The sequence below is a fragment of the Ammodytes marinus genome (assembly GCF_949987685.1).
Source record: "Ammodytes marinus genome assembly, chromosome: 7".
NCBI lineage: Eukaryota > Metazoa > Chordata > Actinopteri > Uranoscopiformes > Ammodytidae > Ammodytes > Ammodytes marinus.
Window position 1 is genome coordinate 27553221 of NC_137211.1, and position 27292 is coordinate 27580512.

The following is a 27292-nucleotide window of genomic DNA, read 5'->3' on the forward strand; positions in this document are numbered from 1 at the left end:
AAAAACCTATAGCCTATGCATCTCCAACAATTAGAATATCATGGAAAAGTCATTTTCCCCCCCTAATTTGATTGCAAAAGTTAAACTTGTGTTTTAATTTGGTTGACGACAGTCAGTGCGTTTCCATGGCACAACTAGATTGGATTAAGACATATACCAAACTAGACACTCGAACGGACCGTGTTACTTGTCTGAGTATACATGGCCTTTCAGTAATCGGATAAATGTCCGATGCATGGCTGTCTCCACTATGCTAGGTGGCGCTGTAGCCCTTTCAACAAGTGGTTATAGAGCCACGTCCAGCTCCCTTCTGGCAACAACCCTACTATTTTTGTATGTCGTCTCCTTCCACTTCCTTGTGAAATCCTCCGCAGGGATTCTCGAGCAGGCGCAGAACGCAAACTCCGATATGCGATGTCCGATCCCTGTATACATGCAGAGAGAATGCCGACTATGAACGAGTTATCTAGGTGTTCTTATCCGACTTCGTTTATTTACCCGATAATGAGTCTGCATGTAAACACACTCAGTGCGTTTACATGCAGACTCATAATCGAATAACTAAACGAATAAGACTTCAACAGGACTTTTAAACTGCATGTAAACACCTTTATCCGATCTACTTCGCACACAAATCGGCACAATAACGGACAAGAGATGTCGGATAAGAACACCTAGATAACTCGTTCATTGTCGGCATTCTCTCTGCATGTATACAGGGATCGGATATCGCATATCGGACTTCTCGTTCTGTGCTTGTATGCCTGCGCGTTATAGGCTACACCATGGGTTATTGCCGGAAGAGAACCGGACGTGGCTCTAAAACCACTTGTTGAAAGCATGGTTGAAAGGGCTACAGCGCCACCTAGCATAGTGGAGACAGCCATGCATCGGACATTTATCTGATTTCTGAAAGGCCATGTATACTCAGACAAGTGACACGGTCCGTTCGAGTGTCTAATTCGATATATGTCTTAATCCAATCTAGTTGTGCCATGCACTGACAGAGTGATGATGTGGGGTACCATGTCACCTGCTGTTGTTGGTCCACTGTGTTTTATCAAGTCAGTCCAAAGCCAACGCAGCCATCTACCACTTCATGCTTCTGTCTGCTGACAAGCTTTATGGAGATGGCCACTTCCTTTTTTCAGCAACACACAAGTCACCTCCATGCCATGCCTCGTTAATGCAATGATTCATTCAAATTAAGATCCCCGACCAAGTATTGAGTGGATGAACAACATATTTTTCAGAAGGTTGACATCTTTGTATTACACATCTTTTTTTAATTAATATTATGTAATATTCTAATATTTTGAGATGCTGGATTTTTGAGGTGTAAACTATAATCACCAATAAAACAAAAAAGGCCTGACATATTTCACTTTCTGTGTTATGAATGTAGAATACAAAAGGTTTCACTTTTTGAATCAAATTACGGAAATTAACCTTGATAACAACATCACATCTCTATTCCTGAGATCCTCTGAGATTTTCTTTCCCTTTTGGCATTTCGGACCTGTATGGGTTCACCTTGGTGGGCCTAGACGGACCTGGTTTGATCTCTGTCTGTGCTGCCCAATTTCCTCCCTAAAGATCTCTCATTACATTGGTCCATTTCATCACTCAATTTGGCCCACCTGATTGTTTTTACCTGCTCGATTTAAGCAATGCAGCAAATCATTTGTTTATCTGTTTTAAAAATTGATTTCCGGAAAAGAAAAGTGTTGAATTGATAACGAACATCTGTTATTTCATATAAAAAATACTGGTATTGATAAAAATGAATTAATAATGGTTTAAAATAAATAAAATTCCAAAATGCTCAAGGGGTTCACATACTTTCAAGCAGCACTGTATATTTACAGTAAGTATATAAAGTACAACATTTGAATTAACCCAAAACATGCTGTTGATCATCCTTGAGTCTTCTTATGAGCGAAGGAATGCTTAAAAGCAGTAAGTGTTGGTTTGAAATGTGATGACAGTGTTTATACAAGGGAGGTACAAGGTAAAAAAGTGGATAATAACAAGCTGGTCTGTTCACCTGCAGGGCATTTTGGCCTCTCTGTCCCTCATAACTCATGGAAACAAACCAATTCCCATGCATGGAAAGACACTTATTTTTGAGTGTGCATCATGTCCTCACATGTATTTACATACCTATATTTCAACACCTGCATCCACTTTCTTGCCTAAATGCATAGAGACATCTGTTTACTTATTTAGAAAAGTATGGGTGGTAAGTGAAAGAAAAAAACAATATAAAAAAAATACTTAGTAGACGTAAGGTGAGCAATTCTATATTCAAGTTGTAAATGTTTGTATATTCACATATATATAATTCAAATGCACTAAAACACATTCTATATTCAACTTGTCTGTGGAACTCTAATCAGTTCAGCACTATTTCTTTATATTAAGGGAATTCTCCCAGGAAACCATTTGAGTGTGACAGCGTTGCGGCGGCGGACATCGTGTTGTTGGTGGATGGTTCCTGGAGCATTGGACGCACCAACTTCAGACGGGTCAGAGACTTCTTAGAGGGCCTGATGACACCCTTCACCATCGGACCAAACAACATTCAGTTCGGTGAGCATAACATATATACTGAAGTGCTTGTAGACAAATACCCTGGTACTAATGGTCAAGAATAACACCTAGCTGCCAGTTTCAGTGTTTTATTTGTATTATTCAATTAATTATGTCTCAATCTTTATTTGAACACTGCTGGGAATTCAAAGGGTTATGTTAACCCTTAATGGTAAAATGTTATGCATATTATTCATTTCAATTAAATTATAATAATAGAAAAATTGTTAATCACTCATTAATTAAATAAGTCTACCTAATTAAATTGATTGTGTTTCTGTTTGAGGTCTGACCCAGTACAGTGGGGACCCCCGCACAGAGTGGCAGCTCAACAACTTCACCACTAAAGACCAGCTCTTGGAAGCAGTTAGAAACTTCAGATATAAAGGAGGAAACACATTTACAGGTAAACACACCTCACGGTTTGCACCTTTTGATACACACTTGTCTATTAAGAATGTATGCACATAATACACACAATATGCACCCAGTCCATGTCCCGTATGTCCAGGCCAGGCCTTAATCCATGTAATGGAGGAGAACATGAGGGCCCAGGCAGGTGCAAGGCAGGGCGCACCTTTTTTCCTGGTCTTGTTAACCGATGGCAAATCTCAAGATGACGCCATTGCTGCGGCCAACCGGCTTAAGAAGGCTGGCGTGGAGATCATCGCTGTAGGTGAGACTGATAAGAGTACCTTTACCTTTGTTGATACAGCGTCTTGGACTTGAGAGAAGTGCTACCATTCATATCATTCTTTGCTCTATTTTATGTTCTCAATGTAAGGTGCTCAAAGGTAGCCTGGAAATCCAGATCTTCCGCTGGCAAATTTAAATTTGCTCAGCCTGTTGTCTGGACACGATCAATTGAAGCTCATTAACTATGTCGGAAAATTCGGAGTTGCCAATCAAATGGTTCTATCTGATATGGGCAGGCCAGAGCCCTATGTACGGGGCTCTGGGGCGGATGTAACCGGATGATGACAGTGCTGGGCATGTGCCGTCGAAGCCGTGATGGTAAACAACAAAGGTGGCTGCTGCTATGTTGTTTGAGTTTGAAATGGCTTTGGCCTCGACACAAACAAATATTTCATTTCTAAGAAAGAAGAATTTTCTGTTGCCGATCGACCACGGCAAAGGTTTAGTTAACTAGTTAACCCCGCTGTTCACTAAACGAACTGGGCATATTACGTCACCTTGTTCATTGCTCTGATTGATCGTAGTCCTATCCAGTGCAGTGGTATTTGATATGCACGTGTAGGTGCCGCCCCTTGAGTTGGGAAGGTATATTGATAATGGCCAGACCCTATATCGTTCTAGATGTGGGTCTGGATTTCCAGGCTAGCTCAAAGGCATTCTGATGACTAAAAGCACTACATGTTTTGGCCAAGTCTCCCTTGAAAAAGAGATTCTTAATCTAAATGGGACCTAACCCGGTTAAATAGATGTTAAATAAAATAACAAATCTTGAGTGTGTTGAACCTTTTCTATCACTTGGCATTATCAAGGGGTAAAGAATGCTGATGAAGCCGAGTTGAGACAGGTGGCGTCTGAGCCGGTGGATCTGAACGTCTACAATGTCAACGACTTCCCTCTGCTCAGCAAACTGGTGGCACGGCTGGTACACATCCTCTGTGGGAGGATACAAGACCGTGGCATCTCAAAAAGTAAATCCTCTACCCTATCTTCTATTTGTTTATCAATCAGTTTTTTCTCGCCAACTCATTTGAAAAAATATACTTGAAAGCAAGCTCTATTTTATGAATTTTGTCAAATTATGAATATCTTGTAGAGGTCGAATTTGCTGATTTTCTTCTCTTTCTTTCTTTCTTTCTTTCTTTCTTTCTTTCTTTCTTTCTTTCTTTCTTTCTTTCTTTCTTTCTTTCTTTCTTTCTTTCTTTCTTTCTTTCTTTCTTTCTTTCTTTCTTTCTTTCTTTCTTTCTTTTGCTTTCTCCAGGAATGGAGCCAGTGCCTACAGCAGACCCAGCCCTCTCTTACCCCAGTCCCACTGATCTGCGCTTCTCTGAGCTAGGCTCCAGAGAAGTCAAGCTTCACTGGACAAACCCCGCTAAGCCGGTCCAGCAGTACAGAGTGGTCTACCACAGTGCCGAGAGTCAGACTCCACAGGAGGTCTCAAACACAACCTTATACCTCACGTGACTTTTAACCACCAATAGGATTTCAGACATATAAGCACTGAAACAGAGAGAAGACAAAGGAACATGTTACCCTATCCTCTTTATTAAATTATCACATTTGTGTCTGGATAAAACAAAAAAAGCAATACTTTTTTTTATATATCGGTATATCAGCTGTTCTCAACCATTTACAGACAATGATTTTAAGAATTATACTTTGTGGTTTTGATATGTTGCAATGACAGTTTCAATGAATCAGGCATTGTGATTCAGGGGAATATTTGAAAGCAATTACTAAATAATGATGGGCTCTTGTATGGGATAGGACAATAGTGTTTTCATATATGGATACATACATACATACTCGTACAGAATATAAGGTTGTCTAAATGTAAGTGTGTTGTGCATGTCATTGTCTGACTGTAAGTGATGCTTTGTCTGTCTCTAGGTGGTATTGGCAGGCCAGGAGTCCAGTGTGCTGCTGAAAGACCTCTTCTCCCAGACACTGTACCATGTGTCCATCTTCCCTGTGTATGCAGACAATGTTGGCTTGGCACTCAGAGGAACCGTCACTACATGTAAGACTGACTTCACTGCTATGTATTGCCTTTCAAGGAATGAATTAGTTTCAGAGCACACTCCCACAAGGCATTCGTACCGCGCTGAAGCATGATTGACAGCTACAGTCTAGTGTGGTGACCAGTGTGAGTGCTGCTCCATACTGTGATCCTGGCGCGGTTTTGGCTGAAGTCCTCCTTGAATTTGACACGGTTGTCACAGGGAAGCATATAGCATAATAATCAATATTTTCAACGTCATGCAATGGAGCAATTCATCCCATGGTGTACATGGCGTTGCTTCATTGCGTCCATTGTCTTTGTATGTAAACTTAAGCAGCATTCATCGCATTTAGTTTCCAGTCATCCGTGATTCAAAGAATGTGCTGAACATGCCATCACCAGTTTATAGGCTTGTTTGTAAAAAAAAACACGTTTGTTGATTTTTCTCTTTGCTTGTTGCTTTCCTCTTCCTTTCCTGTCCCTCTCCCTGTCTCCCTCTCAGTGGCCCTGGCCATGCCTACAGACGTGGAGGTAACTCCCTCCTCATACAGTGCGCTGCGGGTGAGTTGGGCTGGAGCTCCGGGGGCCACACAGTACATGATCCTCTACTCAGCACTTAACCATGGAGAGCCCGATGACGCCAAGGAGGTGAGAACCACAGCTATCTGCTTTTTCAGCAGTACTTTTTCTTGTTTCTCCAATGGTTCAGTGTAGTGTCTCCCTAACTTCACACACTCATCCATTTATCAATCCAATTATCATGTCCCAAAGATGAACCACTGTTTAACTTGTTTACAACACGGTGGAAGGTAGAACCAACAAGAGGTCCTCCTGACTCAGACACAAGTCACTGTTTCCACTGGTAACATTTTCTATGGGGGCCAACCACAGCCTTCAGTACCGTGAACTATAATAATGCAGCCTGAATTTATCTTAGAGTTATTACTGACAAAAAAAAACATTTATTCATTAATTCATTACATGCCTTTTTATTTTTAGTGTGGAAATCAGCGATTCTGACCCACAATTCAGTGCACGCCGAAGGTTACGCCACATCGATAGAGCCTCCGTATGAAAACAACCAGGGATGCGACGGATATACAGTCATATGAAAAAGTTTGGGAACCCCTCTCAGCCGGCATTATAATTGACTCTGCTTTCACAAAAAAAAGATAAAAGTGGTATGTCTTTAATTTACCAGGAACAGCTAACTACTGGGATGTTTTCCAAACAAAGATTTTTTGAAAAGCAGCATTTGGTTGTGTGAAATAAAATAAAATGTGAAAAACTGGCTGTGCAAAAATATGGGTACCCTTGTGGTTTTGTTGATTTTAATGCCTGTAACAGCATGTAAAACTGATGACTTTAAACACAAAGTTGGTTGGATTATGTTGTTAAGCCTTGAACCTCATAGAAATGTCTGTTTAATCATGAGAAAATGTATTTTAGGTGCCTAAATGCAAGTTGCACTTCTCTTTGACTCTCTGCTGAAGTGAGACAGAATGGGACCATCAAAACTGCTCCCAAAATATCTTAAAAACAAAGATTATTCATTATCATGGTTTAGGGGAAGGCTACAAGAAGCTTTCCCAAAGGTTTCAATTGTCAATTTCTACTGTAAGGAACGTTGTCAGGGAATGGAAGGACACAGGCACAGTTGCAGTTAAACCCAGGTCTAGCAGACCAAGAAAAGTACAAGAGCGGCATATGCGGCGGATTGTGAGAATGGTTGCACACAACCCAAAGATCACCTCCAAAGACCTGCAAGAACATCTGGCTGCAGATTGTGTATCTGTACATGGTTCAACAAATCAGTGCAATGTTGCCGGCTGAGAGGGGTTCCCAAACTTTTTCATATGACTGTATAAGCAAGACGCAAGATCAAGGCGCAATGTTATGATGAAATCAACAAGTTGCAACAAGCATGCTAACTAGATTATTTTCATGATCAGTTGTAGTATTTTCATTTTCATTTAACTTTTATTTATCCTCGAGAGACCAATTGAGGGGTGACCCTCATTTACAATGACGTCGAGTTCAAAACAAATTCAAAGGAAAAACAACAATACATGAACAATATTCAATGCAAACCAGTATGTACAATAGAAAAAAGAAAGAGTATACAATTTTGAACGCAGCCTTTTTCTGTTCCCCCAAAAAAAGGGGTTTTACTAAGTGCTGATGCAACCAATTGAGAAAGTTGTAAGCACAAGTGTGACCAATGGAAAGGTTAGTGTGTACAGTAACCCTGTATTAACACATGTGTTGTTAAATCAAAACCAACATAATTGTATATATACACTTAACTTGAATGACTGATTTCTAATGTAATTTTACAATGAGGTTTGGTCGCAGGCTTAGTCCCCCATGCACAAAATTTGGTAATCTTAATGCAGGTATAAATATTGTACTTCAGCTTGAGATAAGTCAACACACCTCTAACTTTAAGGTTTCTTTTTGATTCTATATTGCCACAGGAAAAATTTGGCGCAGAGCAGAAAGTGGTGGAGCTGACGGAGTTACTGCCTGCAACAGATTACTCTGTCACTCTTTACGCACTCTACGATGAGGATCCTAGCGACCCAGTCACTGCTGTTGCCACAACATGTAAGACATTCTTATCCCTTTGTCATTTTTCTACCACTTTCTCCCTTTTTTTGAACAAAGTGTTTATTCATACTTGTACATTTATTTTATACACAACAGCTTTGCCAAGTAACAGACAAACCACGGCATTGTTCGGCAAACAAATAAAACATAATTCATGGCATCTTGGACAATCTCAATCAAATTTTAAGAACAAAAAAATATAAGTATGCTACAGGACACAGAAGCTATTTGTTTTTGGGGGGTGGACCATTTCAACTAAACCTGCGCAGCACCCCTTCATGTTGGCCATCCAAATCAAGCAATGACAGGGGCCCATCTGTATGGAAATACATTTGTCCTTACATGAAGTTTTGCTGTTATTTTTACCGTCATAAACCTTCATCAATCACTCTTGCCATTGTCATAGGGTTGGTGGCAACGGTTTAAGCCAAAGATGCTGTTATCTGTCAGCCTCCTTGTCTAGCTGGGAGCCTCCAATTTTGATTTTCATTTATCTTATAACCTGACACTGTCCCAAAACAGTGTTGGAACCAAGGCTAAAGGATCTATTTTTAAAATCTCTGGCACAATATGAAATCAAATTAAAAGCTCACTGATACTTCCTACAGTCCCTCTACCACCACCGGTGACTGTTCAGTTCCCGATGGTCACCCACAGTATGCTGAGGGTGAGCTGGGTGCCCGGAGCCCCGGATATCCCCGGACACAGAATCACATACAGCACCAACCATGGCAGTGACATCAAGCAGGTAACTTTCTAAACACACACCTGTGTCAAATTATTAGCCTTTGCTCTCCAAAAACATCCCCTAGAATTGCGATTGCACAGTCAGTATCAATCATTCATATTAAATCTCTTTGCTAGGTGTCGGTAACAGGACTGAACTCAGTACTGGTGCAGAACCTCTCCTCACTGTCTAGATATCTGGTGTCAGTCCAGTCTCACTACCCACAAGGCCTTTCTTCAGCAGTCATGAGCAACGTCACCACACGTAAGGCACACACACACATTCTTTGGTGCTTAAAGGAATAGTTCAGTATTTTTGAAGTGTGGTTGTATGAGGTACTTACAGTATGCTTAGTGTGTTACCTTATGTAGATGTAAATCAGCGCGGCCATTTTAAAGGAGTAGTTCAACATGTTTTGCCTCACTCTCCGGCTCAAGAAAAGGTGACAGAAACCGTACCTGTAACTGTGCGTGCATTTTTGATTTAGAAATGGGCAAAGATCGCTCATCCAGGTTAGCTTAGCTCAAACACTGGTAGTCAAGGGGAGCAGGTCAAAAGATAAACTTTACAACATCACTATGCTCCTGTGTGCTTATTGGGACTTTTAAGTATCTCATACAACCCCACTTCAAAAACACCATGCCATTTATTGTACAGGGCAGCAGAGCGAACATACAAACATTAAATGAAACGTAAAGAAATACTGTTTAATGACTTGTCCTTCTCCCTTAGTGAAGGTGCCTTCCCCATCAGAACTCAGAGTCACTAACTTCACAGCCAGTCAAATCTCTGTGCGCTGGAAGGCTGCGGCTGAGGACATTGCCTCTTACCTCATCAAGTGGATCTCCCTCAGTGGAGGAGACCTGAGACAGGTGAGGGGCCGGATTCATGACTAAATAAATCAAATATAATGTTTAAAAGGGTAGGTGGGAGCAATAAGCAAATGCTTCAACCTACGTCAGCATTCCTGGTCAGTATTGAGTACAAACAAAGACAATGGCTAAATTAAGATGACACCTGTGGTTTTTGTTTTTCTGTATCTATGTGATCAAAATAACCTACACGAAACTAAAAACATAACTAAACAAATGTGGAGTGTTTAATGTGTTAGTAGTGTTGTATAGGTGTGATCAAACCTCTCTTTTCCCCCCCTGCCTGTTGTATTTAGCTGAGGGTGAGTGGTGAGAGTGAAGGGGCCATCCTGGAGGGAGTGGAGGACGATAAGGAATACCAGATCTCTCTGTCTGCCCTCTATGGAGACGGGGCTCAGAGTGAAGCCGTGGCCATACGCTATAGCACCCGTGAGTCACACGCATTTTACACACAAATGTACACACCACACACAACAAATAGTAATAATAATCAACATTTAATTATAACATTTATTTATATAACACTAATCGAGATACAGTCACAAAGTGCCTTACAAAGCAGAAAAGGCAATGATAACAATAGATACAAAATACATGGATAAAATACCCCAAAACAAAAAAACATAATATAACACATTTAGCACAGAGTCTGAACGGTTTCACATGATAAGTTAAAATACAGTCAGGATAAAATCACAAGGAATTCCTTAAAACGGTTTTGGATAAATGAAAATACTATCAAGAGCGCCCAAAGGGCCATTTCTGCCACCATATTTGATGGATCTGATTCTGGGAAGAAGCTCCTCCGGTGCACAGAGAAAGACAACTGTGGGTTGCATGTTTTGTGTAAGCAGTGATGTTTACCATGGCTGTACAGAGCAACTAAAGAGCGCCATCTACAGGAAATCTCAGAAAACAACTATACCGGCCAGTCTTGTGATAAATCAAACCACAAACATGTATTCTTTTGACTTGCAAATATGTATTTTTTTATTTAACATTTAACATGTATGCAGTTCATCTCACTGAGACATTGAGGTCTAATTATCAGAGAGAGACCTGTTGGGACAATACAACAATCAGTTACAGACAGACAGACAGACAGACAGACAGACAGACAGACAGACAGACAGACAGACAGACAGATTTACCAATAGTATACAGTATACCTGTACATATAATATTTAAGTGCCAAGTTCAGGTACAGTATAACTTACTCTGTAAATGTGTAGTAATATGTATGCATTAACAGGTTTTGAATTCTTTCTTATTTTCTTGCATCATTTTGTCCAACTTTTACCGCTGCAGATCTTTAGAAATAAACATCACAAATGTGAGGTGCAATCATAATTTTGTCCGTTCCAGTGTCCGGTGGAGGCCCTAGCAGCGTATCCGTCTCAGAGGAGACTGCGGTCAGCTTGTTGGTCAGCTGGCTGCCTCCCAACGCTCATGTCCTCAAGTATCGAGTGTCTTACACTGCACTGACTGGAGATGACATGCAGGACAGCACTGTGAGTGAATCATATCAGTGCTTTTAAAAAAACTGAAAACTAGTTTGGTCACTGTGTGTGTGAGTGTTGAACAAAAGGGATTTGTTTTTTGTTTTACTTGAAACCTTGTTCCTGAAAGGTGTGTTTGTTGTCTTACAGGTGTTGGTCCCAGGTGGTGAGAAGCAGCTGGTGCTTGAGTCGTTACAGCCCGATACACGCTACAGCATCCTGGTCACTGCTGAGTACCGCGACAGAGAAGGAGGCAGTGGTTCAGCTCAGGGCAAAACCAGTGAGTAAAAAAAAAAGCACCCGGCCCGGGTTGTTCTCTGCATTTCATCCCCCTCTCTCTACCCCAATTCATCTCTGTCTCTCCAAACTGTCAATAAAAGCATAAAAACCAAGAAAGAACACTAAACTTCAGTTAATTTGAACTTGTGGCAGATATAATGCTAAATTGTTACACAGTGGCAGGTTTACAAAGAAGAAAGCTTGTTATTTCAATGTAAAGTGACTTGCCTCTTCACATGATTGCCGGGCTTTCTGTTCACCTGGTAATTCTGTATGTAAATCATTCTATACTGTATGTTGGCCCTTATCTGCCCCTCACTCTCTCTCTCTATCTCTCTCTCTCTCCCCCCCCCCCCTCTCTCCCCCCTCTCTCTCTCTCTCTCTCTCTCTCTCTCTCTCTCTCTCTCTCTCTCTCTCTCTCTCTCTCTCTCTCTCTCTCTCTCTCTCTCTCTCTCCAGCCAGCCTGCGAGTGAGCAGTGTGAGTGTGGTGAGGTCGGACCACTCCAGTATCTGTGTGTCTTGGAGACCAGTATCTGTTGCCGACGGTTATCGTATTGTCATCCAGTCTGTCAAAGGTAATAGATACAAATCTTTAAGTATAGTGACACATATAGGTACTTAAAGAGTTGTCTCAGAAACCACATTGACAAGTCTTAATCGTGTGTGTGTGTGTGTGTGTGTGTGTGTGTGTGTGTGTGTGTGTGTGTGTGTGTGTGTGTGTGTGTGTGTGTGTGTGTGTGTGTGTGTGTGTGTGTGTGTGTGTGTGTGTGTGTGTGTGTGTGTGTGTGTGTGTGTGTGTGTGTGTCCTGCCACATTGTGTACATTGTGTATAGACAAAGCAACGGAGGAAGAGACTGTGGGTGAGTCCAGCAGCAGTCACTGTTTCACGGCACTGGAACCAGAGACTCTGTATCGCATCAGCGTGCACTCCCTCCTGGGCACAGCAGAGGGCGCTGCCGTCTCCATTCTCCATCCAACAGGTCTGACCCCATAACATTAACAACCAACAGCATGTTAAGAGGTCGAAGTTAATTAGCCTACCACAAAAATCAATAAAAAGTCTCCACATTATTTATTGCTTGTTAAATTTTTATTTTTTTATTTTATTTTTTTTTAAGTCACGGCTCCAGCCAGAATTCCCATCCATCCCAGGATGTACCCTATCCACAACGAAGGTGACTTACTGTCTCCAAATCTGAAGTCCTATGTACATTTTCCCTAACTATGACCTACAATTTTCTTTTCTCCATACTTTTGTGTATACGTGTTAACTTAATTCATGCGTCATATGTTCCTTTTTTTGTTGTAACCAAATAGCCCTCGCAAATTGCTTTTAATGTCCCTGTTTTTTCTGCCTTTGCTAATACTGATTCAACACTGCCTTGTTGTGTTGCAGTCTGCCCTGAAGTCACCATCAGACACAGCATAGTTAAAGGTAAGACAAGCCGTCTTTACTAACTACTCTGCAAACTCTACCAAAAGGGCTCATTTGAAATAATTAAGAGCCTTTCACTAGGATTTCTTAAAAGATTAACCTCATTTTTCTTTCCGTCACATGTTCGTTTCACAGGATTCGACATGATGGAAGCGTTTGGTCTGACCCAGAGAGCTCACTCCACTGTGGAGGGCGTGGCAGCAGAGATGTTTGTCTTTAACACCGTCCCAACCTACACACTGTACAAAGATGTCCAACTGACACAGAGCACCCAGTGAGATACTTTATTTAATTGTCTTTAAAGGGATAGTTCAGTATCTTTGAAGTGGGGTTGTATGGGGTACTTAGGCATAGTTAATGTCTTACCTTATGGAGATGGCAGTCAGCGCTGTCACTATAAGGAGTTGAGGGGAGATGTAGCTGTAGCAGAGGTCAGCCTTGTACTGTTGCAGACAGGGCCAGAAGAATTCATGCTAACCTAAAACATAAATATCTGATTTTATGGGGATCCAAAAAAAAATAAAAATAAAAAAAATATCCAAAATATCCCCCCAGGCAAGACACTGGAACCCAAATTGCTCCCGATGGTTAACTTGCACCCTGCGTGGTAGCTGCCACTATCGGTGTATGTGTGAATGAAACAAACTATGTCAAGCTCCTTGGGAAGGACTAAATAATTGCAGTCCATTAACCATTTGGTTCCATCTTTCCCTCTCTCTCTCTCTCTCTCTCTCTCTCCATCCAGGTTTATCCACCCTGCAGGTTTCTCTCCAGAGCACACTATCAGCATCTCCTTCCGCATGCTGCAGGACACACCCAGGGAGCCCTTTGCCCTCTGGCAGCTCACTGACAACGACTTCCAGCCCAAGATGGGAGTGGTGCTCGACCGTGAGTTTACATTTTAAGCATCTCTTTATTTTTCCAAAAGTATAAGCAAGTTCAAAATATTCAGACCCATATTCAGTCATTCATTTTATTGTGATTAGGGCCAAGTCTCAGAAGGAATTAAGGAATGTTAAAGTCTTTTCAGTGGCTAGCTTTTTTTTAAATTCTGCTTTAATATGTTGACATGGTTTTATTTTTTTGTGTATCGGTTAATGTTTTTTTTTTTTTCAAGCAACGAGCAAACAATTTCCCCTTATTCAAGTTTATCAAATTTGAGGCTTCGAAAAACTTCAGATGGGCCGTTTTCAATATTTTCTAAATGTTTTGGACCAAACAATTAGTTAAGATCAATGAATAATGAAAGTTGTTGTCAGTCGCAAATAGTTTAATTTGTAGAAGTAGTTCATAATCTCATATTAAATTCATTAATATGTAACCAGGTTAAAAAGATACCATACCTTGAGATAAAATGTATGTTAAAAAGTCATAAATAAATATGATTAAAATATTGTTATAAATATGGTTTAAAAGCTTCATTAGCTTAAAAAGGGTACAGTAATAAATGCTTAAATATTTGCTTTATTTTGAAGAATTCATGATGGTAACAGGAAGTGGCTTTTGAGCCAATAGTTAAAGGTGCTGTAAGCGGAATGGTTATTGTAGCTAACTTCCTGTCAGTTACTGCAGTTAGCAGTCCCCTCGCTCGTCCCTACATCGCCACATTAATGCGCTGCGGTCTTCAAGCAGCGAGTTATCTAGCATCATCTCAGATCTATAAGTGTGAAAAAACATGATAAAAACCATCAAAACAGACATTGGAAAGGATTTTTACCTACTCCGCCATTGTAGTTGCATACACATTCACCCATCTGTCGCTCTGGCGTGCACCGGCAGTGAGACCATGAGTGAGACGGGTGTGGGTTTGTAGCGTTCTCTCTTGTGATTGGATATTAATTTCGGGATCCTCCGAAAAGTTTATTTGCCGATTACATGTAGAGCAGCTGACTGAGAAATGAGCACATTATGTAAGTGATCACTGTATGAATAAAGAGCGATTTCACACTTATATTAACATAAATAAACCGCTTACTTCACCTTTAACACCATTCATCACACATTGCCATCTTTAAAACCTCCTAGTTTTTGCAAGCCATGATGTGAACATGATAAGTGATCCCTGAATATCTTCCTCTATATTGATGTGTTTTCCCCACAGCTGCTAGAAAGCATCTGGTGTACTTCAGTCTGGACTACAGGGGAGAAGTGCAGGAGCTGACCTTTGACCAGCTGGAAGTTCACAGACTCTTCTATGGCAGTTTTCACAAGGTGAGATCATATGCAAGTCATAGCAAGGACAGTTATAATATGGGAATGTATAATAGAATAACAGAATAAATAGATTAGTGAGCTAATATGCCATTAAGTCCACCAAAAAATGAAATGAAAAATAAATGTAGGCATTAATTAATCATACAACTGACATAAATTGATGTTTCTTTGTTAATTAGGTTCTGTATTTAATCATCTTTACATTTATTACATTTAAAATACATTTTTAATTGAATGTATCATGATTAAATGTATTCCTGTAGGTCGAAGTATTTATGGGTTATCTTTATATTTTTGCCCTTTTTTCTGTATGTATTTACAAAATAACAATCTTTTCATCCATTTGATCAGTCCTCTCTCTTCTGTGCTTGGGCAGGTTCACCTGTCTGTCAGCCAGGTGAGTGTGTCGCTGTCTGTGGACTGCCAGCATGTGGCTGAGAGGCCGGCCCGCCCTGTAGGCAGCTTACCCACCGACGGCTTTGAAATGCTGGGGAAACTAGTGAAGACCAGGGGACCCAATAGTGGATCCTCACCGGTACTTTTTATTCTATCTTATAAAAAAAAAATACTTTCCTTGAATACATCTTAAATATAAAAAATACATTTCACTCAACCTACTGTATACATTTATTTTTATTTTCAATGTTTGCAGTTCCAGCTTCAGTCCTTTGAGATTGTCTGTAACACTACGTGGGCTTCAGAAGATACTTGCTGTGACCTGCCAGGAGTGGTCAGTCTGTTACTATTTACATTTACTTCTATTTTGCTAATAGGGTACTGTGAGTTATTACTGTTTTCAAACCAATACATGAAGTGCAATGAGCTGTATTCTTACTTTAAAGGTTTCCATTGCTTGCAGTCTTGAAAGTCCTTTTGTGGAGCAAAACTTATTATAACGCAATCAATATTTCAATGTGCCTGAAATACTAGCCTGTACACTTATTCCCTTTTACACAATCATTTGGCTGACTTCATCTCCCCCCACCCCCAGTGGTTATACAATAGTGAGAGATGCTATATGAAAACATAGTAAATGAACTTGTGGTTTCAAGGGCAGACTTTTATTGTTAATGTCTATGTGTGTGCATTAGAGAGATGAGGAGCGCTGTCCTGCCCCGGCATACACCTGCACCTGTTCCTCTGACATCCCCGGAGCTCCTGGTTCCACTGGACAAACTGTAGGTCACAATACGAGACACTAACTAACCAACACACTGGCTCTGTGTTCCATTTGTCTCTAACATGATGACATTTCAACTATATGTTCTTATTCCCAGGGGAAGCCAGGGCCTCGTGGTGAGAAAGGTGAGAAGGGAGAACTAGGCCAAAAGGTGAGATGAAAACATTCATTCAGGCTTTGTTAGTTTTCATTTTTAGCCTGTTCCAAATATGATAAACTAAAGCATTGCAGGGTTAACTACTCAGTAATCTACAAACCTTAGTTTGTATTTGTCTGTTTTAAGATACGGGATTGTGTAAATGGTATGTATTTCTAGTGGATAAAGGACAAAGGATTGATATTTTGCTAAAACTATACCTTATAGGGAAAAATGACTAGAAAGAGCTAGAGACAGCGCAGGTTTTATTGATAGACATGCCTAGAGCATGTAATGGATATCAACTGTGTTTCTGTGTGTTTCAGGGGGAGGTGGGTCCTCCAGGGAAGACTGGCTTTGAGGGAGGTCTTGGAGCCCTGGGCAGCACAGGGCCTCGAGGCATGGCCGTGCATGGCAAAGCGGTGGGTAACATTCTTAGCCTTTTAATAGGATCCTGTGTGTTGTGCTAGTGAACCTTTCTACATACTGTATCTTGCTAAACTGTTTTCCAACGGACTGACACAATCTAGTATGTTGTATTAAATGAACTTGTTTTTCTGCATTAGGGTCCACCAGGTGCAAGAGGGGAAAAGGGAGATGCTGGAAGACCAGGAGTCCAAGTGCGTTTATAAAAACTGAAATAGTGACAAATGAAAATACAGAAAAAAAATTGAAAATATGATCTTGTCTGTATTGTTTTCTTGTAAGAGCGTCCATTTGCCTGTTGTCTTTCTCTGAAGGGTCCACTAGGAGATCCAGGTCCAAAAGGGGAGGAGGGGATCCCAGGCCCCAAGGTGAGTGGCTTGATCCCAGCATATACAGACCAGTGAATGTCAGCTCTTGTTCATGCAGCCACACATATTGTGCTGAATTGGTGTTGACCCTCCCTATTCATCTGTCCTCATCTTCACACCATGTGCTTCACACAGGGCATTAGAGGGTTAGAAGGTAACATCGGTGCCCCCGGCATCACTGGACCCAGGGTAAGATTACATTTCATTTGAAGCTGACCTTCTGTCTTTATATATTTCTTCTGACAGAGCCTTGTTCCTGCTTTCTAGTCTCTCGCAACATTTTTTTTGTTCGTTAACATCGCGTTAACATCGCAAGCCCTAATTCTTATATTACATTTTTTTGGAGTTATGGGTGTCCACTTGAGGTTTGACAACTGTAAGGTTACCTACTGTGATATGGTATGAAGCGTGTCCTTTTGCATCACTTGTGAACTGCTGCTATTTGATCTCTTTGGCTGCAATAAGAACACTTGAAAAAAAACTGAGACTAATGTACGTACATTTTAGCCTGTTGACATTTTGTTTGAGTAAAATAACGTGGAATAGTATTTGTAAAAACTGTGGCTGGTATTACATGTGTCCTTGAGCAGGACACTTAACTCCAACTTCTCCAGGGGCGATGTACTGAGGCTGAACCCTGCACTCTAAACCCCCTCCTAAGTGGAAAACTGTGAGGGAATATGCGAAAAGACATATTCCAATGTGCCTGCCCTTGTGTACAATGACTAAAATTACTAACTTAACTCACCAAGATGCTTATGAATAAAAACGACATAAAATATTTTCTAAAAAAAAATGAATGGTTGTATCTCTATGGTAGAGCATAGTAGAACAGTTACTTAAGACAGTAAAGTTGCTGCTGCCTCTTTTTACACACAGCTCCACCATTCACTTATTTTCATCCATCCACTTGTATTGTACAGGGTTTCCAAGGAATGCCAGGACACCCGGGACCATTAGGGGTAAGGGGCCCCTCAGGACCTGTGGGACCTTCGGTAAGACCACAAGTAGCATCATAAGTCATATGTTTCTTCACATTTGGTTATGTATCTAATCAGTTAATCCAGTTAATCGTCAGCTTTTCAACATCCTGCATTCACACATTTCTTTTAGCAGGAAATTCAATTTCTAGACAATTATCTTAAAGTTGGATATAATTTGTTTGAGTGTTTTACATGCAACATAATTGGCAATAATCTGGGGACAAAATAGTATTATGAATTACAGTTGTAGTAAAACATCTTAATTGGTGTTATGGCAAATGCCTGGTATCAATCAGTGCTTTTGAAGAAAGACTCTTAATGGAAAAGTGTCCATCCAAAAAATGTATTGTTAGATATTGTTGTTCTTATTCTTTCACACAGTTATATCCTATGGGTCACTCTGTAGTACTTGGGTGAGGAGAAGAGGTTAGAGATCCTGTATAGGGGTAGCATTGTGGTCATTTATCCTTATGCTCATACAGTATATCTTTTGCTTTTCAGGGTCTTCCAGGGGGCAAAGGAGAACGAGGAGAGAAGGTGGGTTATAGCTTTTCCCCTTTTTTTATTCCTCCACACCAGCGATTCCCGAAGGCTTTATGTTTTTAAGGTTGTCCGTCACCATTCCTGTGAGCACAATATCTTATGAACGCTTTGAGGGATTTGCTTCCAAGTTAGCACAAATGTCCACTCCGACTCAAAGATGCACTGCATAGATTTTAGAGGATATAGGTTCAGAGGTCAAGGTCACTGTGACCTAATGTCATATGAACTTAATATCTCAAGAACACTTAACGCAATAATATCCCAGAAGATTTTTCTCAAACATGCACATGCACAAATGTCCATTCTTATTCAAGGTCAAAGGGCAAGGTCACTGTGCTCATGCGCTCAATATCTCTAAAACGCTTTGAGGGATTTTCGTCAAATTTGGCCCAAAAGTCGACTCTGACTCAAAGATGAACTGATTACATGTTTGAGGTCAAGGGAACTGCAACCTTTCATATTGTCAGGTTGAAGTGGCTTTGTGCCATGTTGTAGCTTTTAAGGAGCTTTTAAGACTCCACCACAGTACTTTCACCGTACGGCAATTGTATGACTCAAGAAGGTGTATAATCGCCGAGCGGTGTGCCACATTTGTAATTGCTTTGTATTGTGTTTAGAAAAGTACAACTTCCAAACAATATGTGTAATCTCTTTTTAACCATGGTTGGTTAATCTGCTAATGTTTTACAGGGGGAACCTCAGTCTATGGCCATGATCTTTCAACTGGTCACACAGGCCTGTGAGCAACTAGTCCATAGTGAGTATACTCTATTTGGAGCATGTAAAAAGCTGGGTTAATGATGACATCTGCCTATAAAACTCACTTATTATAACTTAGAGGTGTAAGTATGTCTCACCATCATTTATCCAGAGCTCTTTGTGTTTTTCAGAGGAGGTCTTGAAGCTTGACATGTTCATAAACAAGATAAGTCAGAAGCCTGCTCCTATCGAGGAGCCAGTGGGGTCCCCAGGGGAACCTGGTATACCAGGGCCCAAGGGCCCCCCAGGCTCCAGGGGCACACAGGGGAATGTCGGCTCGAGGGGAAGAATGGGCAGGCCTGGATACCCAGGAGAACAGGGTAAGACTCTATAGTCTAGTCTAGTAGATGTTTGGTAAAATGAAAACAATTTGGTATTTGTTTGGACGTGGATGTTATTAACGGTTAGTGAAAGGCATTGTAATCCAGAACATGTTTTGTCAAAATTATCGAATATCTACTCACCATCCACTCCCTGTATGTACTGAAAAAATCCAGTGTTCATAAACACTCCAAATATGTCTATCCAAACTCCATAATACCATAACAGAGATTCTCATATAGATATCTTATTACTCATTAACTTGACTATGCGTAGTGAACTAATGCTAGGTTAAGCATTAACTAACAGTGAATAAATGTACCCTTATAGTAAATTCACATTTTCATTTTTGTCTGAGGTTGTATACATCATCACCCTTTTCTGACTGTAAGGGTCAAGTGTGTGATAATATTGCAAGCTTTTGATTGAGCTTCCTTCTGTACAGGAAGGAGAGGTATGCACGGGGAGAAAGGTAGTGCAGGGGCCAATATCCAGGGGCCCACAGGGATCAAAGGATTTGCGGGTAAGGCTCTAACATAACAACATTTATTTTTTTAAAAGATATTTTTTTGGGCAAGACCTTGGGCATTTTTTTTATGCTTTATTGATAGTGCAGAGAGACAGAGGTGAAATGGGGCAGAGAGGGGAGTGACATGCAGAGAACGACCGCGGGTGGGAATCGAACCCGGATCTGCTGCTGGGCCCGGCCCGGGAGGGGGACGCCTTACCAACTGAGCTAAAGGCGCCCCCTTAACATAACAAAATTAACTTTTTACCTTGCTTCTCCTTTTTAACATGGGCTTTTTAGCTTGCCATTCCTTACTTTGTGTCAACTCTGTCAGACACCAAAAAACACAAATAAATGTTCCCTCATTTTATGCTAGACCCATGAGATGTATAGTGATCACAAATAATCACCAAAACTGATAGAGCCACAAAAAAATATTTTCAAAATGTATATGAATATACATGTTTTTGATATCTGACGGTGTTGACATATTTAACGTTTCTTAAACAGAACAAATAGAGTTTTTCTAGTAGCAGTTTGGTTTTTCTGTTGATGATAGGTGCTAGTATGAACTACTTCAGGAAAATAAAATTATCGAAACATTTCATATAACTTCTTCAGAAATTGTAAGTCGGTGTTGACATATCATGGTTGTGACGCAGGACTTTCAAGATTTGTAATGTAAAATATTCTAAAACTACAACACTAATCAGAGCCTGTCTGACTCTAATGTACTCTGCACAGATAGCTTGTGACAATAGGTCCTTCACGTAGACAGCTGCCCCTCACATTGCCTGATTTTATTAAATTTTAATGAAATGTCTGACGCTGGTGACAAAAAGTGTCCCCCCACTTAGAAACCTTATAAAACATGAATGTTTTGTAGAACATTTTTTTTATTGATATGAGAGACTATTTAGTGTTGCCTTTGATGAAAAAAGCTCTTTTTAATCATTAAAGTACATTTTTAATAGGTTTTATTGCATATGAAAGATTGAAACCTTCTCTGTGGACACACTGTTTTTGACGTCATGAGAAGATAACAAGTGTCGTAAATTTGACATAATAATAATACAATTACATTTAAGGGGATAATTGTGCTCCAGACATTCTATTCTTAATCCCTAATAACATCTACAAATTTAAATATTTTTATTTTTAAAGATAACAGCAGTTACATTTTGTCCCAGCTTTTTGTCCCGGTTCTCAAGAATCACTGATATAATATAATACACAATCTATCCAGTCTTGTTGTGATGCAGGTGTTTTGTGTATTGTCTGTCTGCAGGTCCCTCAGGTGAGTCCAAGCTCGGGATCCCCGGCTCCAATGGAGATGATGGAACGCCTGGGCCCCTGGGGTTACAGGGACCTCCGGGACAGACAGGGGAGAGTGGACCACAGGGTCTTTGTGACAGCAGTGGAGGCTGTCACAGCAATCCAGAGCAAACAGGTGAGCTACCAGGAATAAATGTTGTTAAAGGGTTTGCGTTGGTCTGATGGAACATGGCGGAATGTTTGCTGGATGAAAATATATATAATATAAAAAATCGGATACAAATACCCTCCAAACCCCAAACCCGTGCGCATATATTGATGATGTGAGGACAAACATTACTCAGCTTGATTACCATTTGAATACTGTATATTTTGTGTTATTAGTTATTTGTCGCAACAATTTGCCAAATACAATGTGAAAGTTGTCTCACATATTGACTCTCTATTGTGTGTGTGTCCTCTTCACCTCTGCAGATGACCCTTATTATGGCTACCAGCCTTGAGGGGATATTTACAAGCAGGCCGCAATGGTAAGGTGACTGAAGTTGGTTTGAAATGACTATGGTTCCCTTTGGACTGGGAATTGAGCTTAAAAAGATAGGCACCACTGAAGACGTTTGGTGCCTTACATTTGCCAATGACCGATGCTGAGAGAAGGAAACAATACAAGAAGAATCCCCCTCTGTCCTCTTGTTGCAGTGTTTTGTGATGTAAAATATGGCAACTAAATAAACTACGAATAAGTAGGAAGCTTTCTTATATAGAATAGCGGTTAGACAAACAGATAGCTTCATAAAGGAAAATGTTTCGCATTGGGAGTGCTGTCTTATGCCACATATTCGCACTGAAATCTTTTGTTATTATGTTTATGTATTCATGCACTGTATCAATGCCAAGTAGTTAGTTACATTTCTTCTATTTCATTGCCTCACCTTAGCTGCCTCAATGACAATGAAAATGCATAAGTTTTTTTTTAGTTCCATTGTATAAATGATACTGTGAGAGTCTGTTTTTCATGTGTATGTTCTTTTGTATATTTTTATTATATTTACTGTATACAGTTATTCATGTATGATATTTGGTACTGTAGCCTACCTGTTATATTGTTTACATTTCTGATTTCCTGGGGGGTTTGGGTGATGAATATTAAATGATATGCATGAATGAGAGAGATAGAGTCAGAGAGATGTATAATTGTATGTATGTTTTTTAACTTAATACAATTCAATTAAAATGTGACTTGTAAAAATGTGATGGGATCCTGCAAAAATCTTTCTGCAAAAGTAAAATAATTCACTGCAGGGGAAGGTGGGGTGGGTTGGTACATATACATTATAGCTTATATGTGCCTACGTATAGCTAGAATCCATCAAGCATATCTACTTACAAAATATAATAACAAACATCCTAGTTGTAAGGAGTTTGTGACAAGATCAATGTGCAACTTGTTCTATTTTCTGTTTGAGGTAATGTTGTCTCTATTGTACTCTATCATTTTTAGAATTATATGTAAATGCTATGCTAACATATGAGAGCAACAGACCGGAATTACAATACTACATGCAGTGTTTATTGAGAAAGGTAAAGCTAAAAGCAGCTTCAATGTCATGATACCCAATTGATTTTTTGAAATGTAATAAAACTAATTCCTTCAAAGGTTAGCTGGTCATTTAAATGCAGACTTATTAAGGGTATTACTGAATATTAACACGTGCAATATGATGTTATTTTACTGTTCAGCTTTGAGAAAAAATAAAGCTGAAGTCAGCTCCACTGTCTAATGGCCCAATTACAATTTATATGTGTCACTTTTTAAATGTAGCCTAATAAAACGATTCCTACAAAGGTAAGCTTGTCAGAGAATCCTGTTATATGAAAATGTTCAAAGGCTTGAAACTGTGTTTTAAAACTTGAAATCTTGTAAAAAAAAAAGGTTTTGCAACATTAAAAAAGAGGTTATAGTCTGAACAAATTTAAAATCTCTCCAACCAGGATTTTGTATTTTCTTTTTTCTTTCTCAAAATCTTCAATTACACATTTTTCAGAGTTTCGAATCGGGCACTCTCCCAGTGTACCCTTTTAGTATTGTGCCCTGGTTTTGAAACCTTGGAAATGGGGATCTGAACACAGGTGTCCATCATGGATAGTAGTATATAAAAGGTGTCCACACGTTGAGAACAACTTTTTTAAAGGGTGAATATTTATTTAGAAAAACCATATAGGGTTATATATTATCATTAGTATCATATAAATATATACAGTATCTCACAAAAGTGAGTACACCCCTCACATCTTTTCATGGGACAACACTGAAGAAATGACACTTTGATACAATGTAAAGTAGTCAGTGTACAGCTTATATAACGGTAAATGTACTGTCCCCTCAAAATAACTCGACACACAGCCATTAATGTCTAAAGTGCTGGCAACAAAAGTGAGTACACCCCTTAGTGAAAATGTCCAAATTGGGCCCAAAGTGTTAATATTTTGTGTGGCCACTATATTTTTCCAGCACTGGCTTAACCCTCTTGGGCATGGAGTTCACCAGAGCTTCAGGTTGCCAGTGGAATCCTCTTCCACTCATTCATGACGACATCAAGGAGCTGGTGGATATTAGACACCTTACGCTCCTCCACCTTCGGTTTGAGGATGCCCCAAAGATGCTCAATAGGGTTTAGGTCTGGAGACATGCTTGGCCAGTCCATCACCTTTACCATCAGCTTCTTTAGCAAGGCAGTGGTCGTTTGGAGGTGTGTTTGGGGTCGTTATCATGTTGCAATACTGCCCTGCGGCCGGGTTTACGAAGGGAGGGGATCATGCTCTGCATCAGTATGGCACAGTATGTTGGCATTCAGTGAACTGTAGTTCCCCAGTGCTGGCAGCACTCATTTTGCCCCAGACCATGACACACCAACCACCTGAGGGTAAAAGTGATGGACTGGCCAAGCATGTCTCCAGACCTAAACCCTATTGAGCATCTGCGGGGCATCCTCAAACAGGAGGTAGAGGAGTGCAAGGTCTCTAATATCCACCAGCTCCGTGAGGTCGTCATGAATGAGTGGAAGAAGATTCCAGTGGCAACCTGAAGCTCTGGTGAACTCAATGCCCAAGAGGGTTAAGGCAGTGCTGGAAAATAATGGTGGCCACACAACATATTGACACTATGGGCGCAATTTGGACATTTTCACTAAGGGGTGTACTCACTTTTGTTGCCAGCACTTTAGACATAAATGGCTGTGTGTCGAGTTATTTTGAGGGGACAGTAGGCTACATTTACACTGTTATACAAGCTGTACACTGACTACTTTACATTGTATCAAAGTGTCATTTATTCAGTGTTGTCCCATGAAGAGATATAATGAAATATTTTAAGAAATGTGAGGGGTGTACTCACTTTTGTGAGATAGGCTACTGTATATATATATTTTACAGGATATGGTCCGCTGCCGCAGTCATGCGTCCATCTCTGCGCAGGAAAAATTGAACGCAGCTCGGCGCTCGTGATGTTTTACGTATGTCTCCTGTGCTTGAGACGTTCCATCTGACCATAGCGGCACAGCAGCTAGCTTACACTGCCCCATGCTAGCAAGGAAGTCGGAGAATGAGAGATATTCTGCAAGAGTTGCATAGCAATTTAGTGGCTGACATATTAAGATAAACACGTAAGTGCTACATTATACACTTTGCTATCTTGCTAACTCTTTGCTGCAGTAGAACGCTTAACTTTAGCACTGGCTAACATTAGCTAAACAACACCAACATGGTAAACTCATGAGGCTCTGAATTAGCATAGCACCTGACCTATACTCCTGAACGTATCTGTAGTTTTACCAGTAGTGTAAATGATGCTATCTCTCTAGCTCTATGTTATGTCTCTGTTTGACATGTTGCTTATAAACAAGGTTGACAATGTGTTAGGCTAACAAGACACGTTAGCTAGCTATAACATCTGCTAACAACAACAACAACAACAACAACAATAATAATGACCTGTGTTAACTACTAAGGGCAAATGTTCTTTATTTTAAAGTACCCCATTTGTGCTTGTTCTTCTTTACCTTTGTCGTATTTGCTTTGAGAACCCTGAACGTCATAGTGAGTTGTACTTATTTACTTGCAGACAAGGCCGTCCAGATGGTGATCATGTCAGGCACAGCCACTGTGCTGCAAATGTTCGTCAGTGGGCTGAAGAGTCGAAATGAAGACAACAGAGCGAAATCTGCCAAAGACCTGCAGCACTATGTGACCACAGAGCTCAGAGAGGTAATGGCAATCATACACACGGACGTAGTAGAAACTTGCTGTAAAGGATATCATTGCAATAATGATACTGTCTACTGATTCAATGTTGCCATCAAATGCTGGAGATGGATCAGCCATTTCACTGTTTCAGAAATGAATGTACACTTCAGTTTTGTTATGAATATTACATACAATGAAATGTTGTTCCTACAGATTCTAAACTTCTAAGACATGTGACACTGGTTTTGTGCCTTCCACAGTTGAGCCAAGATGAAGCCACGACCTTCTACGATGAGTTGAACCACCACATATTTGAGCTGGTATCCAGCTCTGATGTGAATGAGAAGAAGGGAGGGATCCTTGCCATTGGTAAGCTGCCGTAAACATTGCCACGCCAAATTTTGAAAGTTAACCTTCAACTTCTCAATTACTTGTTGAGGTATGTTAGTGGCATTGGCTTGAGATAAGCAGTGAAATTCTGCCTAATAGTTTACATATACCCTGAGTTCCAAAATGCATACTCTTTCTTTTTTTCCACACTACATACTACAGCTGATCATGCAAATAATCTAGTTAACATGCACTAGGCATTTATATATATATATATATATATATATATACGACGCATCCCTGCTTGTTTTCATACTGAGGCTCCGTTGATTTGACGTCAATCTGTTTTACTACCATACTAAATAGCAGCGAGTATGGGTATTGGAAAGCAGGGATTGTATGTGTCAAACGTCGATACACTGTGACTGGATTCTTTTATTTTCCAGTGAGTCTGATCGGAGTGGAGGGAGGCAATGCCACCAGGATCAGCCGATTTGCCAACTACCTGCGCAACCTGCTGCCCTCCAGCGACCCGGTGGTGATGGAGATGGCCTCTAAAGCCATGGGCCACCTGTCTATGGCCGGGGACACCTTCACCGCTGAGTACGTGGAGTTTGAGGTGAAGAGGGCCCTGGAGTGGCTGGGAGCCGACAGGAACGAAGGCAGGCGCCACGCTGCAGTAAGTGACCAGCAGTGTTGTTTGTTGTTTAAATATAGAACCTGTTTATGGTGTTTATGTGTGCTGGAGATGAGGGCACAATGGACACTTTGACTTCCCATGGGCCTGTGTTCCACTGTTTTAATGCATCCACTCCAGCCATAGTTGGGTTAGTAAGGCCAGAGTCATTATGTTTTGGGCTTGTCTCTCCATCTGTCCGTTCGGGGCCATTCTTGTGAACGCGATGTCTGTTTTGAAAGCTTTGGGGGGATTTTCTTTAACCTTTGCACAGATGTCCACTCTGACACAAAGATGAACTTTTTTAGATTTTGGAGGTCAAAGGTCAAGGTCACAGTGCCGTAAATCTTGTGAGAAAAGTATTTTAAGAATGCATTGAGGGATTTATGTAGAATTCAATGACGTCATTGTCGTCTGCTTCTCCAAATAGTTTGTGTTATTTCTGATTTGAAGTAAATTAATGCGTGTTTCTAGAACGCATTAAAGTTTAACATTTCCAAAACTTTAAAGTAATGTCATGAACGCTGTTGTTGTCAACCTTTTATTTACCTCTACGGTTTTCATTTGTTTGATCGTTCGATGCCGTGCCAACTAAAAATGAACTGTCTCTCAATTAGCTGAG

General features: G+C 40.4%; 2 protein-coding genes across 3 annotated transcripts in view; both read left to right on the forward strand.

Moving 5' to 3' along the window:
- The window catches only part of LOC307252827 (collagen alpha-1(XX) chain-like), a 34753-nt gene extending 11647 nt beyond the window's left edge, over positions 1 to 23106 (forward strand). The window contains exons 7-42 of one of the 2 annotated variants that reach the window (XM_080030631.1): positions 2425 to 2592; positions 2879 to 2998; positions 3104 to 3268; positions 4098 to 4256; positions 4547 to 4719; positions 5176 to 5305; positions 5790 to 5935; positions 7765 to 7894; positions 8506 to 8645; positions 8762 to 8888; positions 9357 to 9496; positions 9793 to 9925; positions 10862 to 11007; positions 11146 to 11275; positions 11733 to 11849; positions 12108 to 12254; positions 12393 to 12449; positions 12671 to 12709; positions 12845 to 12983; positions 13455 to 13597; positions 14811 to 14920; positions 15300 to 15458; positions 15576 to 15653; positions 16015 to 16101; positions 16201 to 16254; positions 16566 to 16661; positions 16806 to 16859; positions 16980 to 17033; positions 17169 to 17222; positions 17957 to 18028; positions 18518 to 18553; positions 19250 to 19316; positions 19450 to 19638; positions 20085 to 20162; positions 21436 to 21597; positions 21897 to 23106. In XM_080030631.1, coding sequence (XP_079886757.1) covers positions 2425 to 2592; positions 2879 to 2998; positions 3104 to 3268; positions 4098 to 4256; positions 4547 to 4719; positions 5176 to 5305; positions 5790 to 5935; positions 7765 to 7894; positions 8506 to 8645; positions 8762 to 8888; positions 9357 to 9496; positions 9793 to 9925; positions 10862 to 11007; positions 11146 to 11275; positions 11733 to 11849; positions 12108 to 12254; positions 12393 to 12449; positions 12671 to 12709; positions 12845 to 12983; positions 13455 to 13597; positions 14811 to 14920; positions 15300 to 15458; positions 15576 to 15653; positions 16015 to 16101; positions 16201 to 16254; positions 16566 to 16661; positions 16806 to 16859; positions 16980 to 17033; positions 17169 to 17222; positions 17957 to 18028; positions 18518 to 18553; positions 19250 to 19316; positions 19450 to 19638; positions 20085 to 20162; positions 21436 to 21597; positions 21897 to 21925 — 4028 coding nt within the window. In that variant the 3' untranslated portion in view covers positions 21926 to 23106. The remainder of the gene's footprint in view (positions 1 to 2424; positions 2593 to 2878; positions 2999 to 3103; positions 3269 to 4097; positions 4257 to 4546; positions 4720 to 5175; positions 5306 to 5789; positions 5936 to 7764; positions 7895 to 8505; positions 8646 to 8761; positions 8889 to 9356; positions 9497 to 9792; positions 9926 to 10861; positions 11008 to 11145; positions 11276 to 11732; positions 11850 to 12107; positions 12255 to 12392; positions 12450 to 12670; positions 12710 to 12844; positions 12984 to 13454; positions 13598 to 14810; positions 14921 to 15299; positions 15459 to 15575; positions 15654 to 16014; positions 16102 to 16200; positions 16255 to 16565; positions 16662 to 16805; positions 16860 to 16979; positions 17034 to 17168; positions 17223 to 17956; positions 18029 to 18517; positions 18554 to 19249; positions 19317 to 19449; positions 19639 to 20084; positions 20163 to 21435; positions 21598 to 21896) is intronic. The other variant, XM_080030632.1, reaches the window with a different exon arrangement.
- A 1850-nt stretch (positions 23107 to 24956) lies between these two features.
- The window catches only part of mtor (mechanistic target of rapamycin kinase), a 97203-nt gene continuing 94867 nt past the window's right edge, over positions 24957 to 27292 (forward strand). Inside the window, exons 1-4 of the mRNA XM_080031882.1 lie at positions 24957 to 25084; positions 25543 to 25685; positions 25925 to 26033; positions 26441 to 26673. Coding sequence (XP_079888008.1) covers positions 25557 to 25685; positions 25925 to 26033; positions 26441 to 26673 — 471 coding nt within the window. The 5' untranslated portion in view covers positions 24957 to 25084; positions 25543 to 25556. The remainder of the gene's footprint in view (positions 25085 to 25542; positions 25686 to 25924; positions 26034 to 26440; positions 26674 to 27292) is intronic.